The sequence below is a fragment of the Myotis myotis genome, unplaced genomic scaffold (assembly GCF_014108235.1).
Source record: "Myotis myotis isolate mMyoMyo1 unplaced genomic scaffold, mMyoMyo1.p scaffold_m19_p_8, whole genome shotgun sequence".
NCBI lineage: Eukaryota > Metazoa > Chordata > Mammalia > Chiroptera > Vespertilionidae > Myotis > Myotis myotis.
The window spans coordinates 12,592,433-12,609,197 of record NW_023416390.1 but is presented as its reverse complement, the minus strand read 5'-3'; the positions used below and the strand labels follow the sequence as shown (position 1 = coordinate 12,609,197).

Genomic DNA, 16,765 nt, shown 5'->3' with positions numbered 1-16,765 from the left:
CTGCGGTACAATCTGTAACTCAGAGTGTGTAAGGCGAGGCAGGAATGCACTGGCACTTCAAAGGATGTCCCCAGATATCAGCACAGACTAGACTCGGGTTAGATGTCTATGGGCTAGGCATGCCCTTCCTTTAAAAACAAGTGAAAGGGAATCTCTTAGCAGTGGTTCTCAACCTTCTGGCCCTTAAAATACAGTTCCTCATGTTGTGACCCAACCATAAAATTATTTTCGTTGCTACTTCATAACTGTAATGTTGATACTGTTATGAATTGTAATGTAAATATCTGATATGCAGGATGATCTTAGGTGACTCCTGTGAAAGGGTCGTTCGACCGCCAAAGTGGTCGCGACCCATGGATTGAGAACCGCTGTCTTAGAGAAAACCATCCTGTTGAATGACTGATGGCTGCAACAGTTGGTTTTTCTCCTTTTTTTAGATCTAGTATCTAAAACTAATGTTAATGCTGAGCAAATAGTCTATTCATCAATAACACCAAAAGGAAATAACAGGGAAAGCACAGCTGACAATTTAGACACGAGATACATCAAATGTTCATTATAGGGTTCCTAATACTTGTAGTCAATCTCATAGAATTCTATTTCTGCTGAACATTGTATTTATTTTGCTTGAGGATGGAGGAAATTATATAAGGGAATTACGGATGAGAGCTTATTTCTTGATCTGGAAATAAATTTTATATATATATACACACACACATATATTAGAGGTCTGATGCATGAAATTCATACAAGAGTAGGCCTTTGCAGCCCCGGCAGCTATCTGGATCCATCCCTTGCAGCTGCGGCTATAGCCCCGGCTTCATCCAGAAGGTCGTCTGGTCATCCAGAAGAATGTCGGTCTAATTAGCATATTACGCTTTATATATACACACACACACACACACACACACACACATACACACACACACACATACATATATATATTAAATTAAATTACACCAACCTTCTCCCTTGGTACTTCTGTATGTTCAGAAGGTAAATATGGGTAAATATAGTGGCTCATTTTAACATAACTTTATCCTAATCTTAAATACAGTGAAAACTCAAATCAAGTATCTTGGTGAGTCTGAAAGTAGTGAGGCTGAATTTTTCAAACAGTTGAGATTTGATACTATCAACAATAAAACAACAACAACAAAAATAAACTATTATTAATGAGAACCCTTCTAAAATGTACAGGGGATCTCGTTTCTTAACCAAATATACCCAAATAAGTTTAATCTTTTATTGAAACTCATTAGTCATGCATGTTTAATATTGCCTTACAGCAATATTAAAATGAATGGGCAGCTACGTAACATTGCTGAATGAATGAATGAATGAATGAATGAATGAATGAATGAATGAAGCTCTATTATTGTGATGTAGTGGGGAGATGAAAGAAGCACCGGGGACAGGCAGCACAGCATAGCGCTCAAGGGCACAGAGGCCACAATGGATCTGCCCAGTTCTAAATCCTGGCTACTTACTAGCTGTGGGACCTGGGCAAGTTATTGAACCTCTCTGTGCTTGGATTTCCTTACGAAGAAAATGGGTATAATTACACTCCCTAGCTTATAGTATTGTTAAGAGATAAAGTGATTTAAGTTTGTAAAGTCAGGAGAATAGTGTCTGCTCAGGGTAATTTCTATAGAAGCTTTTAGGAAACAAGCAGATAAATAAATAGACCTGCTTAAGCTTCCAAATGAATGCAAATTTCTGCTTTTTGAGTTTTCCAGGCTTTTTACAGGTACTTTGCCTTCTCTGCTTTTTCAGCCTCTTGGCAGGTCTGCGTCTGAGACCCCTTCGCTCCTGTTTAGAGGGTAATGTGGTGCAATGGTCAGGGTCCTGGGCTTGAGAGCGAGAGGCCAGGGTCCATGGCTTCAGTGTACTAGTGCATAAAATGAATAGTAATTGCACTTACTTTATAAGGTTATTGTAAGGATTAATTTTGAAATTTGTTAATATTGACAATAGTGCCTAGCACACAATAAGAGCTCAATAAGTGAGCTATTAATTTTTTTCTTTATTTCTGTAGGTTAGATTGGTCTTTGAATGAGGGTCTGAGGCACTCTACAGTGGAGAAATAATACGTTTTCACAAAAACTATTCAAGGTGTTTAAATCTGCTCTTTAGAATTTGAAGCTTATTATTATTATTATTATTTTGCTTCTTTCTTGATGTCTGTCTATATTTTCAATAGACAAAACCACTGACATAGAAAATGTATTAGATGTGGTGTCTAGTGATGGCAAAATATGCCAACTGTGAACAAAAATCCTTGACCCACTAGTGCTATTGCCACTGGCCTCGCATAATGGCAACACTTTCACTGCTTCAGCTCATCTTAAAGCACTCGGATGCTACTGTGACTTGAGCTCAGCCTCATGTTTGGAAGCATTTGCCTTTAATGATGTTATCTGACCTCCATGTGCACTTAGTCTTTCATCCTTTGATCTCTTGTGATGATGTGGTTTTAGTGTCAGAAAGACTCATGGGCTTCATAGAATCAGAGCCTTTCAGAGTCAGAAGGCGGGAAAGGTCACCTCATCTAACTCTCCATCTTGTAGATAAGACACTCGGGCCCAAAGGGGAGGCTGAGGTTTCAAGGGCACACAGCTGGCCAGTGGCCAAGCCAGGACCCACACTGTGGTTTCTTGAACTTTTCCCAGAGCCACAAAAACGTTGGCTAAAATGGTGGCCAACCTGAGGCACAGGTTGTTGCTGATCCTGAGTCCAAAAAATTGAAACTTTCCCTGTGACTATAGATTGGCTCACTCTCTGATGCTTCTTGCATTTTAGATTCACTTTTTTTGTTTCAGGAGAGGGGTGCATATCATGATATAAAGGAAAACCAAAGAGTCAGTCCAAACAGATGCCAGGAGTTATAATGAAAGTCTTTAGGGAGGAGGTTTAGGAGCAAAATGAATAGCCCTCATTGAAACTTAGACCCCAGGCATTTAAAGTCCTCTGCTCAAGGAAGACTATGGGAATCCACCCCAATGAGTAACATATTAGTTAACGCACTTCACTATCTTAGATTACTTTATGAAACCACACATTCATTTACAAATTAAGAATAAAAACTCAAATTTCCCCAGCCTCTTGGGAGACAACCTTCTCTATCTCCATTAAAAAACAAACAAACAAACAAACAAAAAAACACAAATAAAGCTGGTAATACCACCTGATGAAATAACATCAAGTAAGGTCCTGTAAAAATAAAGTGAATTTCTTTTTGTAGATATGTTGATATATAATCAAAGAAATAAAATTAACCATAGTGATATGTACATCTGCTACCATTGTTTTGAATGTGACCAAGTGACTTTGAAAACCTTCTCTAGAAGGTTTTCCCTCTTGCAGTGGTACAAATGGATCTGAAGATGATATCAGATTGGCAGATAGTTAAGGAGTGAAGTCTAATATGGCACTGTGGGATTAAAGCCAATGCGAGCATACAAGCACTTCAATGAGTGTAGCACTGAACTAGTTAACATGCCAATATTTAAGACATGTAAGTTTGACGAGCAAAACAGTTTGCAGTTTTATGCTACATATGAAAAGTTCTTCGAGTGGGAGAGTGACACGATGATTATAAAATATGACGCATGTTACTCTTGAAGGAGTTTGCATGTGCTCGTGGCTGAGTGGGCCGCAGTGGATGCTGCGGGAAGCTGGACGTTGACAGCAGGCCACAGACGTGCCGTAGGTAAAGGCTGTGTTTTCAGCATGAGCAACCAGGGGATCTATCAGATAGAAATGATACTCCATGTCAAATTATGCTGCAAAATGAATAAACGGGGTAGCATGAAACACACACCAGTGTCCTGAGCATGGTGGCAAATCAGGAATGTGACAGACATGTAGGACCCGGCCATGAATGTTCAAGGAGAACTGTCTGAAATAAAAGCTGGGGGGTAAGTTTTTAGGGGCATGCTGAAAATCATGTCAGAAGTCTGAAGTGTCCACAAATAGGCTTCAACAATTGGCTACTCTGAGTGAGAAAAGATGAGTATGTAGTGTGTGTGTGTGTGTGTGTGTGTGTGTGTGTGTGTGAGAGAGAGAGAGAGAGAGAGAGAGAGAGAGAGAGAGAGAGAGAGAGAGAAAGCAGAGACATGAGATAGAATCAAGATAGAGGAAAACAGACAACCTAATATTGCCTAAGCTGTTACTATATTCTGTCTGCTGTTAATTTGCCATGAGATATCACTACAGAAAATGCATTTCCTTTCTATTTATTTACTTTTACTCAGACACACATATTCTACATTTCTGTCTGCTAATTACTGATATAATGCTACAAATAAGTTCAGTAAATCCCTGATTTCATTTCGGTTCAAAGTGCAGGCATTAGGTTTGATCAGATCCGTTTTTTGCTCTTCATGCAACAGCAGTTTTCTGCTTCATAAGACTGGCTCCATCCCTAAAGCATCGCTTTCCCGTTTAGAGGGCTTTCAACGTTCATTTATTTATTTATTTACTTATTTTGAAAGACAGGACGGCCTCCCAGCCTCCTTTGCTCAGCCATCCTGGATCCCTTCCAATTTTTCCTCCACCCCAAGTTTCACACATCCAAACCCCACTGCTGCTGGTCACCTAGGCAACGCAGCAGCTCACAGGATGGTGCAGGTCAGGAAATCCCAGGAGGGAGAGCGTTTCAAAGCTTTAGATTTGTTCCTTCCATCTCAAACATGTCGTTGGCTCCGTTTGTCCCTCTCCACATGCTGCTCTTCCCTCCATCAAGCCCTTCTCTGCTCCTGCCAGTCCCCAGACTGTAACCTTGTCTAGGGCTTCTTCCAACCACTCATCCTCCACAACCAACCACACTCGACTTGATATTGTCACCCAGGCTTGAAACCCTTCACTGCTTCTCCGCCCTCTGGAGAAGCCGGTGCCCACAGAGGGACAGACAATGCCCTTCCCATAGATTCTTCCCCAGGTACCAGATGCTTCAGCCACACCGAGCACGCCCTGCATGGCCCTCTCCCTTCCTTTGGGTTTTCCTAACCCAAACTGCCCTTCCCACCATTTCTCTGCCTCCTAAGCTCCTTTCCCTTCTCCCAGGGACCATTTCAACATGACTTCTCCTGTGAGACCTTCCTCGCTACCTGCAGGCAGAGTTAGTGGCCCACTCCTCTAGCTCAACAGCAGATCGTATCTAAAGCTCAGCAAGCAGGCTACTTCCTTCCTGTGTCTGTCTCTTCAAGAGGGGGCTGCGTTCCTTAGGTCAGGGATGTTTTCCAATCTGAGAACCTTCTGCAGTGACCAGCTCAGAGCTCCATAGATACTTTTGGGTGGATGAGTGAGCAAATTAATGACTCTAATACTCTGGCGGAGAAAAAAGGAATCCAGTTTGAGACAATGACATACTTTTCATTGAAAGGAAATTACTGTTGATGGTGAAGAGAGCAATTCTAGGGAAGGGATGAGAACTGAAGCTGAAACACAGAAGGTTAGGGAGGGAGAGGGTAAACAGAAACGGAAGTTACTATTTCAAAGCATGTGATGAAGAGTTATTGCAGTAGGGGTCAATATAATCTGTTTTTCAAGATCATGGAGAAAAGAGCTTTATAGAAAAGGGCAAGAAAAAAAAATTTGTGGAGACATTGAAGCATCTAAAAAGGCACTTGCTAATTCTCAATAATTCTATCTCTGTGACATCTCTGAACTCTCTCTCTCTCTCTCTCTCTCTCTCTCTCTCTCTCTCTCTCTGAAGGTTTTTCATCTTGTTAGCATAGGCAGCTAGTTAGGGATTAACAAAAAGAGAAGGGAGAATCCTGCCTGAGGCTGTTTAAATCTGGAAACTACAGTGTGGAACAGCCTCCATCACTCTGCCAAACAGACTAACACCCCAGAGGGCAGGAAAGACTGGTTTTCCCATTGCCCTAGGGAACAACCTGCCCCCTTCCCCAGATTAAAAGGGAGGGAGAAATGGTTAAGGGGAAAGTCTTTTCATGGGGTCATAAAGGGGAGGAAACAAAGCTGGGGAAAAGATGGGGTTGGACAGGGCAAAGCCTAACATCTAGGAAAGAGATTGGATAGGAGAGGCAACAGCTTAGCCCCCGGAAGATCCAGGAAAAATATTGGCTAGTTTGAAAGAAAGCTTACCTCCCCCCTAACCCAAGGAAATATAGGTAAACTTAACAAAAGCCCCAGTCTCTTTGGCAGCTGCAGGGCCGAGGCACAGTGCTAATCTCAGGCCAGGCTGAGGGGAAGAGATTACCTAGACTCCTGGGCCTCGGATGTGGGGGCACGGGCAGGCAGCTCTGGGCCCTGGGGACAAGTGCAAACCTGTGGCATCTGAAGCTAGACTTCTTCCACAGGGAGGTGGCTGTAACCCACCTGGTCCTGGATGTGGGCGTGGTGTACCTGGGGGCAGTGAATGCCACCTACCAGCTGAATGCCAGGGAAGCACCTCGTCGAGTATGGCAGCCTTTTCAAGGGCGCTCGCTCTAATAAATCTTGCCACTATTGCTTAAAATCTGCCTTCATGATTGTCCCTGAAATGCCTTTCTTGTGATACCAGGAGAACCTATTTCCAGATAGTTCCGGGCAGACCCGCCTTGGTCCCTCTTTCACTGGTGACAATCTGAAGGCTTCTCCCATGCCCCCCAGGACACTCCTCAGTATCTTTCACTACAATTGCCACAGAAGGTACCTGAAGAGCTGTGTTTCCAGTGAACATTAAGCCTCCTCCATTTTTCTAACCTATGTCTCACACCCCAAACCTGGTCATAACATGCTCCTGTCTGCTGAAACCCTCCTCACATGTTAGGATTCATCTCAAACGCCACTTCTCTTCCATGTTTTCTTGCTGCTCCATCTGGAAGCATTGTCCTCCCCCTAGATACCCAGAGCATTTTATCTGTATATCTTTTGTAAATACCTTGTGTTCTGCTTGCCACTTTTACCTACTAGCCTACCACCTTCTAGAGCAGGGGTTCTCAACCTTCCTAATGCTCAGACCCTTTAATACAGTTCCTCATGTTGTGGTGACCCCCAATTTCATGGTTACAAATTGAACATAATTAAAACATAGTGATTAATCACAAAAACAATATGTAATTATATATGTGTTTTCCGATGGTCTTAGGTGACCCCTGTGAAAGGGTCATTCGACCCCCAAAGGGGTCGTGACCCACAGGTTGAGAACCGCTGTTCTAGAGGGTAGGGTTAACATCTGATTTTTCTTTGCATTGTCTCAACAGTTTTGCACATATACACAGGATAAACACTCAAGTAGAATAAATAAAAGTATTCTTTAAAAGGAATATTTAATGCCACCAGTCTGTCATTTTTGATTCAGGATTGAGGTAGGCAATGGAAATGAACGCACAAAATTAAATATGTCCAGATATTCTTTCAAAAATCCCCAAGAGACACAGATCTAGAACATGAGTGCAATTATCAATCTAGTTTGTGAAACTGTCTTTGAGTGAGATAGCTGACTTCAAAAATGTTGGAATCAGAGATAGCTAAGTATAGGTAAGCTGCCGGCTAATAGAGTTAGCTATTCTCTTGTTGTGTTGCTTTAATTTTTAGCAGATTGTAATAAAAAGTATAATAGGAATAACACCAGCATTGCTGCAAGAAAAATGAAAAAAAATTCACACGATTATCATGGGACATAGAATAGAATACAATGCACAGTTTTAAACAGCCATAATAAATATAGAAAATAGCAAAGGGGCAATTTAATGAGTTTTAAAATTCATCAGAAGAACAAAATCTATGAATTCCACTAGTTAAATGGTGTGTATGCTTGCAAATCTCTCTCTCTCATGCTTGTGTGATTCTAAAAAATATTGATTTTTTTTGGTTTCTATTACAAAATGGATATAGCATTGGGCACTCTTTGCAATATTTTAGATTATATATGGCATTGCTTTAATTTTTAGATTCCATTAACTTTCTTGGAACAGCTATTTTTTAAAATACCTTTAGGGTTTGCCAATTACAAAAGAAGAAAAAAATAAAAAACCCCAGCTTTATGTCTTCTCAGTTTTGCTTTATAGCTTCCCATATAACTTTTCTTTGATTTCCACTGTTTCCAAGTTTTTAACTTGGCAAAAGAAAATCCAACAATTTTCTTAAGTATTTTATAATATATGATGAATCTTAAAAAATTCCAAGAAGCAAAATACAAACAATCGAAGCTATCAGCTATAAGAAGCCTTCACTGGAAAGGAATTATAGGCACTCTGAGATTTCCATTCTGGAAAGAAACAGAGTTAAAATAAGGTTGCTGGGTTTTCCCCAAAAAACCATAACTAGGGACATTTATGGTATATCATTTTATCGATACCTGTGGCTGTAATCTTCAAGGCCCAATTCCAGAACGGGAAGTGGTGATGGAGAAGGAGGTACTTCGCTCTCGGCCCATCCATCACTGGGAAGCAATGGCTCTATAAACAAAGAACAAATGAAGCTGTAGTAAACTGGGGGCAGAATCATTCAGTGCCTGCTTGTGCTTCAGTCCAACTCTCAGACACAATTTTCACCAGCACATAAACCAGTCTCGAAATAAACAAGTCCTCAGATGGAACGGAGGGATTTGTAGGAGAGCTAGTGCAGCCTGGGCAAGGAACTCTCAGCCTGCTAATGTTTTTACACTGGTGACCCGCTGGCAACTCCTGGCAAGTCCATGCATCTTGACTACCTTTTCCTTCTCAGGAAAGGCTGACACACATTCATTCCCTGTGATGAGGGGAAGATTAACAGAGCTATTTCTGTCATGACAACAGTTTTATAAACAAGACTCTGTAATGAATGCTCTGGATTATATGGTGACTTAAGCATTTGCCTTAGTGACAAAAAGTACTTGAAAAAACCATGAGACACAGTATATCCACTCCCCATGTAGACACAGTAGAGAGGAGTGGATATACTGTATTTGTTTCATAACTGAAACCCCTGGGCTTAGGGTCTTGGAAGCATAAAGACTGAAGTCTGAATCTTGATTTTCCTACCCACCAAAAATGTATACTTTTTCAGCCTAATCTTTTGCACCAGACTGGCAGAGCTAAGGAGCGACAGCCGAGATTCTATGGCCCTCAAGTCTAAAATATTTACTGTCTGGCCCTTCACAGGCAACGTTTGCTGACCCCTGGTTTAGACTATTTTTGAGGACTCTAATGGCATTGTATTCATCTTTACATCTCTGATAGTATGTTCTGCACAATGGAGGGAACCAATAAACATCAGTAAGACTGAAAAGTATAATTCTATTTCTGATCTCCACTGTAGAGGTAGTGCCTTCCATGCTATGGAGGGGGGGATAGATACACGCTGACACGTCACAAATAACTGTACTATTAGGTTTTGCCTCAAAGGACCCCAGGGAACACAAATTCAGTGAGACAGGACATAGAACCAACGTTTGATTCGGGGTAGGGATGAAAGGCTTAGAGGAGACCCCTGTGGGTGATCCTGGACAGATTTGGGGCAATGGGTGACTGAGGCAGGGGCTGGAGTGCATGTGAGCTGACATGGAGGGGAAGCAGGAGTAGGGCAGGAAGGGAGAGGTAATCCTATATAATAAAAGGCTAATATGCAAATCGACCAAACAGTAGAATGACCAGTCGCTATGATGTGCACTGACCACCAGGGGGCAGGAGCTGCCCCCTGGTGGTCAGTGCACTCCCACAGGGGAGCGCCATTCAGCCAGAAGCTCAGCTGACAGCTGGCGAGTACAGTGGCAGTGGCAGGAGCTTCTCCTGCCTCCACAGCAGCGCTAAGGATGTCTGACTATAGGCTTAAGTCTGCTTCCCCAGGGCAGCGGGCCTAAGCCATCAGTCAAACATCCTCCAAGGGCTCCTGGACTGTGAGAGGGCACAGGTTGTACTGAGGGACCCACCCCCTGGGTGCACGGGCATCTAGTAACAAATAAGAGGCAAACTGTGCTTAGGCTATTTCTTGGCCCACAATGAGATCTGCCAGCAAGATTCTTCGGAAAATACAGTGTTGGTGGACTTTATTACCATTCAAATGCTTAGTAGGATTTCACAGTGACCCCCTGGGACACAACCTCCATCCTCATTACCATCCTGGAACCACACTTTTTCCACTGCAGGCATTGCTAGCGATTCTCCAACAGAAATGTGAATTTTATGGTGTTACAATTTCTACAAATGTTAGTTCTAAAAATGTCTTTTCTGTGGAACAGCTTGACAGAAATATTCATGTATATAAAAAAAAGAAATGTGGAACTGTGGGTGGTATGTACTATTATTACAAAAATGGATGGAACATAGCATATCAACATTGGATTTTTAAATATACAAAGGAAAGCAAAAAGGGAAGAAAAAAAAGTCAATGTTTTGGCTGTAATAGTTCCTTTCCTCACTAGACATTTCATTTTGTCAAATCAATCTTGTTTTTCTAAAAGAGCTCCCTAAAGGAGTGGGTTTTGGTGAGTCAATACTCACTCTGTTTTTATAGGTCTTGGTGACCTATTGCCATCTCCCAGGCGTCTGAAACTCGGCAACTGCCAGTGGTTCTCAAAACTTAAAATGTTATTAAGATTACATAGAGGTGATGATCATGGTCATCTTCTATAGTAGGGATGGGCAACCTTTTTGTGAATGCGTGCCAAAACCAGCAAAATCTCTGACTCAAAATTCTTCTGCATGCCAACCCTAATTTCTTGAGAACATATTACGCCTACTTGATATCTCTTAAGGTGTACGTATGTGAAGAACCTTGAAGAAATAATAAAATTCATTTGAGCAACAAAAACACAGTATATGATGATGAAAAATACATTTATTTTTTAATGTATACATGTTATGTAAAATTATTTATCTAAGATGCACCGATACTGAATTTATCTGAAAAATAAAAAAGTCAATATTAAGAAAACAATTGTATATGGAAGATTATAAGACAGGGTTTCGTGTGCCAGCAAAAGTTACTGGCATGCAATGTTTGGCACGCGTGCCAGGGTTGCCCAACCCTGTTCTATAGCATCATGTTTATAAATTCTGTTATATATATATATTTTTGTCTCTAAGTCAATATGCTTATATGAAAATAAGAGAATTTCACCCACTGGCCTCTTACAATTAAAATTTCATGAGTCTATGCTTTTATAGGCCTAATTCTTATAACATAGTATATCACAGATCCACAAGAAAACAATAAAATAGATGTTCTCCGATGTTTAAGAAAAAATTTTTAGTGAGTCACTTCTTGAAAGGACTGGATTTTTTATGTTTCCCTTAGAAAATTGAGGTCCAGGGAGGAAGTACAGTAGGAACCTTGTAGATAGCTGATCTGCATGGGTTTTCCATTGGTGTAAATGTTGTTCTACCTGGATTTACGTCTCAGGAGGAAGAGAACAGACAGAACTGCCCAGTGGTTGTCTGTGGCCACTGTGCCTAAACAACTCCAATTGTCATTGGAAATAGCAACTCTGAACATTCTATTGACATTCTAAAGTATTACACGTTTGTTTTTAGCACGTTGAGTGGACTTTATTATTGTAAAACTTTTTTTCTGGGTGTAGTCTTATACTTTATGTAGTTCCATAATTTTAGCCTTTGTTAGCCTTTCTAGGTATTATCAATATCCTTGAATGTTTCAATGTCCTCTAAAAATATACTGTGCAATTATCACTTCAGCATCATGTTTTATAGGTACTGAAAACGAAACGAGATAGGAGGTAAGGTGCTCAATGTTCCCGTGGATGTCACAGGTATACTTAGGAATAAAACCCTGAACTTGGATGGCCCCTGAACATGTTTCTTGAGAATTAAATGACAATCAAGTCATATTAAGGCTACATGTTTCAATATAGGCACGGGAGGGAGATGGCTGGTTTAGTCTGTGGAAAACTTGCTGTTTCTTCCCCAGATTCTACTGCTGTTGGAACTGAAGGTCTCAGGAGGAAATCTTGCTTTGTCAAGACAAATTTTAATTTTCAATAAGATAAGAAACATACTGAGTATTTCTTCCTCTGATACAAAGTAAAGTGGGTTTCTCATGGATATTTTTAGGTAGAAGGACTTGAACAGTTTCACGGGACCATGCTATGGTGCAGGGAATACACTTGAGTCTGGGAGATGGGCTGAATCCAGGCTGTGTGGATCAAGTGTGTGTTCCTGGGTTAATTATTTACTCTCCCGACTTTCTATTTCTTCATCTGTAAAATGAGGGTAATAATATTACCCACTTCGAGTGTACACGTAAATTGCTTAACACAGTACCTAACAGACAGCAAACACTTAATAAATGGTCACAGCTGTTGCTACTGCTCTCACTGAAATGGGGGAATTCAGAGGGAAAAATGGCATCCCATTCTGATGAAACAATTTAATCTAGAGAAACCTCAGTAATCTCAGAGTTGAGAGACTATTTCCACATAATTAACTCCTGGTAACATCTTACATGTAAATAAGGGATTGATTACATAAACAGTACTCCATTCAATAGATGACTATGCAACTACTGAATGTGATGATGTAGAATATCCAATGGCATAGGAAGGTGTTCCTAATGTGCTATTAATCTAAAAACAATTCCATGAATATTATATATAGTATATTTCACTTCCATTTCACTTTTATACACATGTTTGCATGAAGGAAAGACTTGCAATATATACATAAAAATGTTATGGATTAATATCTTTGATAGAAGTATGAGTAACATTGGCTTTTTATTGCTTTTCTCTAATTTTTTTTTTTGTAAGGAATATGTATTGCTTTCACAATACAAAACTTAGATTCAGGGAAATAAAAAGACTTTTCTTGGTGACCTGAAGTAGAATTTTTGAAACACAAAGAAGAAAATCCAAGTGTTTCCTATCTCAAGCTCAGCTAGAAATGTGACCCGCCCCCGCCCCCCCACAGCAGGTAAAAAGCGTGGGACAGTACAGTGAGACCTCCGCAAGGATGTTCCCACAGTCACCGAGGTCTAGGTCAGCCGTTGGCAAACTGCGGCTCGCGAGCCACATGCGGCTCTTTGCCCCCTTGAGTATGGCTCTTTCACAAAATATCACATGCGGGCATGCACGTACAGTGCAAAACTTCGTGGCCCATGTGCAGAAGTTGGTATTTTGTGGAAGAGCCACATTCAAGGGGCCAAAGAGCCGCATGTGGCTTGTGAGCTGCAGTTTGCCGACCACTGGTCTAGGTTCATGATATTTACAGAATCAAGCGTAAATCTGTGAATCATGTTAGGACCACTTAATGACTTAATACTAGTCCACACTTAAAACATATATATACATACATATATATATATATATATATATATATATACACACACACACACACACACACACACACACACACACACACACATATTATTGATTTCAGAGAGGAAGGGAGAGGGAGAGAGAGAGATGGAAACATCAATGATGAAAGAGAATCATTGATCGCCTGCCTTCTGCTGGCCCCACACTGGGGATCGAGCCCGCAACTTGGGCATGTACCCTGACTGGGCATCGAACCGTGACTTTCTGCTTCATAGGTAGATGCTCAACCACTGAGCCATGCCAGCCGGACCACACATTTTTTTTTTAGTTTAGTTATTTATACTTCTTAACTTTCAATATTAAAATATTCTTAAAAAAAAAAAAAAAGGAAAAGCGGCAGTTGCCATTTTGTTTCCCAGGCACGGTTTGTTTTGCACGAGCCCTCCGTGTGTGGGGCACCAAGCGCAGAAACTGTCACTTACGCTGGAGGCGATGCCAGGAATCTGCTTCACAACTTCGGAGTCAGCTCTCCCGCCCACCTCTGCGTTCACTACGCAGAGCAACAGGGTCTGCACTTGGTTTAATGAATGCCCCTTTACAAAAATAAACATAAAAACACACTGGTGTTTTCTCGCACCACCTGAGCGGGTGACCAAGGGCAGGCCTTACCTCTCTGCTTGTGGTGTGGACAGTACGTGCTCAGCGGATGCCACGTGCCATCCTCGCTCCTCCTACAGGTGGCCACGGCGCTGTGACAGTTCTCAGAGCACGGCTTCGAAAACGCCCCACACTCTCCGGGCTCCTGAGGGATGGCCACAAAAATTACATTTGCTTTTTAGCTATGTTCCAACTCGGTCAATGAAAGCAAAGCAAAAGAATGATTGATTGACGAATAATCTTCCAAGAGCCTGTTGCCCATAAATCCTCAATTGTGGAAAATCAAGATGGGCCTATCAGTTAAAACATCCTTGAATCTGGAATAGAAAAATACTGACAATGTGGTACTAAGGCTTAGGAGTGCTGATAGCCAACACAAAAGGGGATTAACTTTCCCCATTTACAACTGGCTCCTTCCAATTTTTCTTCCATCTGGGAGTACAGCTTGTGGTGGTGTCAACACAAGAACACAGCTCATGCCAAGGACGTGCCTCTGCCAGCCAGCTGGTTCCCTCCCTCCCTGGGGACCGAGTGCACACACTCCAGGACAAGTCAGGTTTGCCGCTGAAATGCCACGAGTGTGGCCCACTGCAGACGCCAGGCCTTCTGGCCAGGAACTAAAACAAGCTGCTGTGACCATGCCAGACTGGGATCTCCTGAGAACTTTTTCTCTTTTTTTCCATATTTCCCTCTCCTATTTTGACTTAGAAACTCTAGTCAGTAAACAAATTCACAGTTTCCTTAAAACTGCTGAATCCGGAAGAACACCCCAAGCCGTGTAGTAGGTGGGGTCGATATGGAGAGCTATCTGTTCAAGAGGATGGAGTCACAGAGAATGGGGTTTTGATCCTCTTCACATTATGTGTCTTCCTAACAGATATCAAGGAAGTCATTTGGAATCTATCTCCTGGCCGTGCCCTTGACCATTTGGGAGAGGAACGTGCCACAAAGGGAGACACAGATCTGGGCCCAAAGCTCCAAGGCATTTGGCCCAAACAATGCAGTTGATGTATACTTTCCTCTTTGGTGACAGTGTCCCGCTAGTGAGAAAATATTTAGAAGATTCATTTTATGCATTCTTAACACTGAAAATGTTTTCAGTGCCTGAAGGTCCTTTCCCTTTTTGTCAAGACTTATAACACCTTTTCCACATCCTTTGCCTCTGCACTGCTGGCTGGCACTCAGCAAACTGCTTTGAAGTTACAGCTGGAGCCCTGGCAGGCAGGGGAGGTAGGACTTACCTTGCATCGCCTCCTGCTTTCTGTTTTAAAATTGAATTTATTGGGGTGACATTGGTTAATACAATTATATAGGACTCAGGTGTACCATTCTATAATACATCATCTGTATATTGTATTGTGTGTTCACCCCCCAAGTCAAGTCCCCTTCCATCCCCATTCACCCCCTCCCCATGATCCTCTCCTACCTCCCTATCTCCTTACCTCCCCTCACCCCCTTTCCCTCTGGTATTCACCATACTGTTGTCCTGCTATGATTTAACAACAACAAGAACCAAAAAAAAAAATTGTTTTTTTCCTGCTTTCCCAGCTCTTTGATAAATGACACAATCGATATCCCAACAACTGATCAGTAAACAGCCTAATTAAAGTGTTCAGCTTGTAAAATGGAGCTGCCATGGAGCCCTCCATTAGTGTCCCAGCCAATAAAAAATATAATGGATTTTTAAACATATTCTGCTTCTACCAAGATGAGCTTGCAGCAGGAAGGAAAATGTTTTGGGGAAAGGGGGAAACACACACACACAAAAAACAGGTCATAACCCATTTTTTAACACCAAGTCTCCAGGCTCAAATAGAATTACAATTGAACCTCAAGCGCATCCTTTGAAAAACATGTTTCTGTTTAAAATGCTTTTGATTCAATCAAGGGCTCATTAGGTATTCTTCACAAGGCCCTCATCAAAACTGTTTACGCATCTTGTACATCTGGGTAATGTGGAAAAATACCCCAACAACTCTATATTTTGACTTTTCTTAAGTAGCTTCTTCAATTTTTATATCAATATAAGGTTCAAGTAACCATTATGGTATTCTTGTCAAGTCTACTTGATTTGCCTGAATGCATGAGCCATGTGGAGAACTTTTTCTAGGTTACAGATGCTTTCTTATTGCACCTGGGGGTGATTGCTGGCCCACAGGAGAATACACCAAAAACATGAGCACACAACATATGCTTTGACATAGTAAAACACAGATTTGGGAGATCAAATAGCTGCAGATTATTTCTTTTCAATTTAATAAAGATTAGCTGTCTCTCTAAGAAAACATGCTCTTTAATCTTCATGGGCACCACAGAGATTCTCAATAGCTCGGAGAGTCAAATGCCTGCTTATCCCCCATGGAAAGCATGTAAATATTAAGAAAACTAAAAATGGATCTTGTTTAAATGTCCTCATAAAAATTGCTTTTTGTCCCATTTCTTATTCACAGTTGATTCCCTGGTGAACTATATTAACAAGACATTTCTGGGGATGGGCAACAAATGGAAAATTTAGTACTTTCTTCTGATGGTATAACTTGTCAACCCACCCCAGAGTGTGAGATTTAAAATGAGAAAACCTGCAATAAAGAGAATGAAAATGATAAAATGTCTCTACTAGATGAGCCACAATACAGAACAGTTATCCACTAAGCACTCATATGTTCTAGAGAAACACATAAAATTAGGGAAGATGAGAGATGGGGGATAACTAACTCTTAACACACACATTCATTTATTTTTTACTTCTGCTATCTGCACAAGCACGGTACTCTAAAGCAGTGTCCTCCAGACTTTTATATTAGTTGAAGTATCTTTTTTTCAAGAAATCTTAAGTGAGGTCAAATACACAGATGCACAGACTGGTCATCTTTCAGCAACAACTGGGTTCCATGAAGTCCTAGGGCT

At 41.3% G+C, this 16,765-nt stretch overlaps 1 protein-coding gene across 4 annotated transcripts in view; it reads right to left on the bottom strand.

The window, feature by feature from the left end:
• The window catches only part of PARD3B (par-3 family cell polarity regulator beta), a 916,117-nt gene that overhangs the window by 371,336 nt on the left and 528,016 nt on the right, over positions 1 to 16,765 (bottom strand). For all 4 annotated transcript variants that reach the window (XM_036319101.1, XM_036319103.1, XM_036319104.1 and 1 more), the window contains exons 13-14: positions 13,871 to 14,003; positions 8,309 to 8,408 (exon numbers count right to left, since the gene is read on the bottom strand). In XM_036319101.1, the coding sequence (XP_036174994.1) occupies positions 8,309 to 8,408; positions 13,871 to 14,003 (233 nt within the window). The remainder of the gene's footprint in view (positions 1 to 8,308; positions 8,409 to 13,870; positions 14,004 to 16,765) is intronic.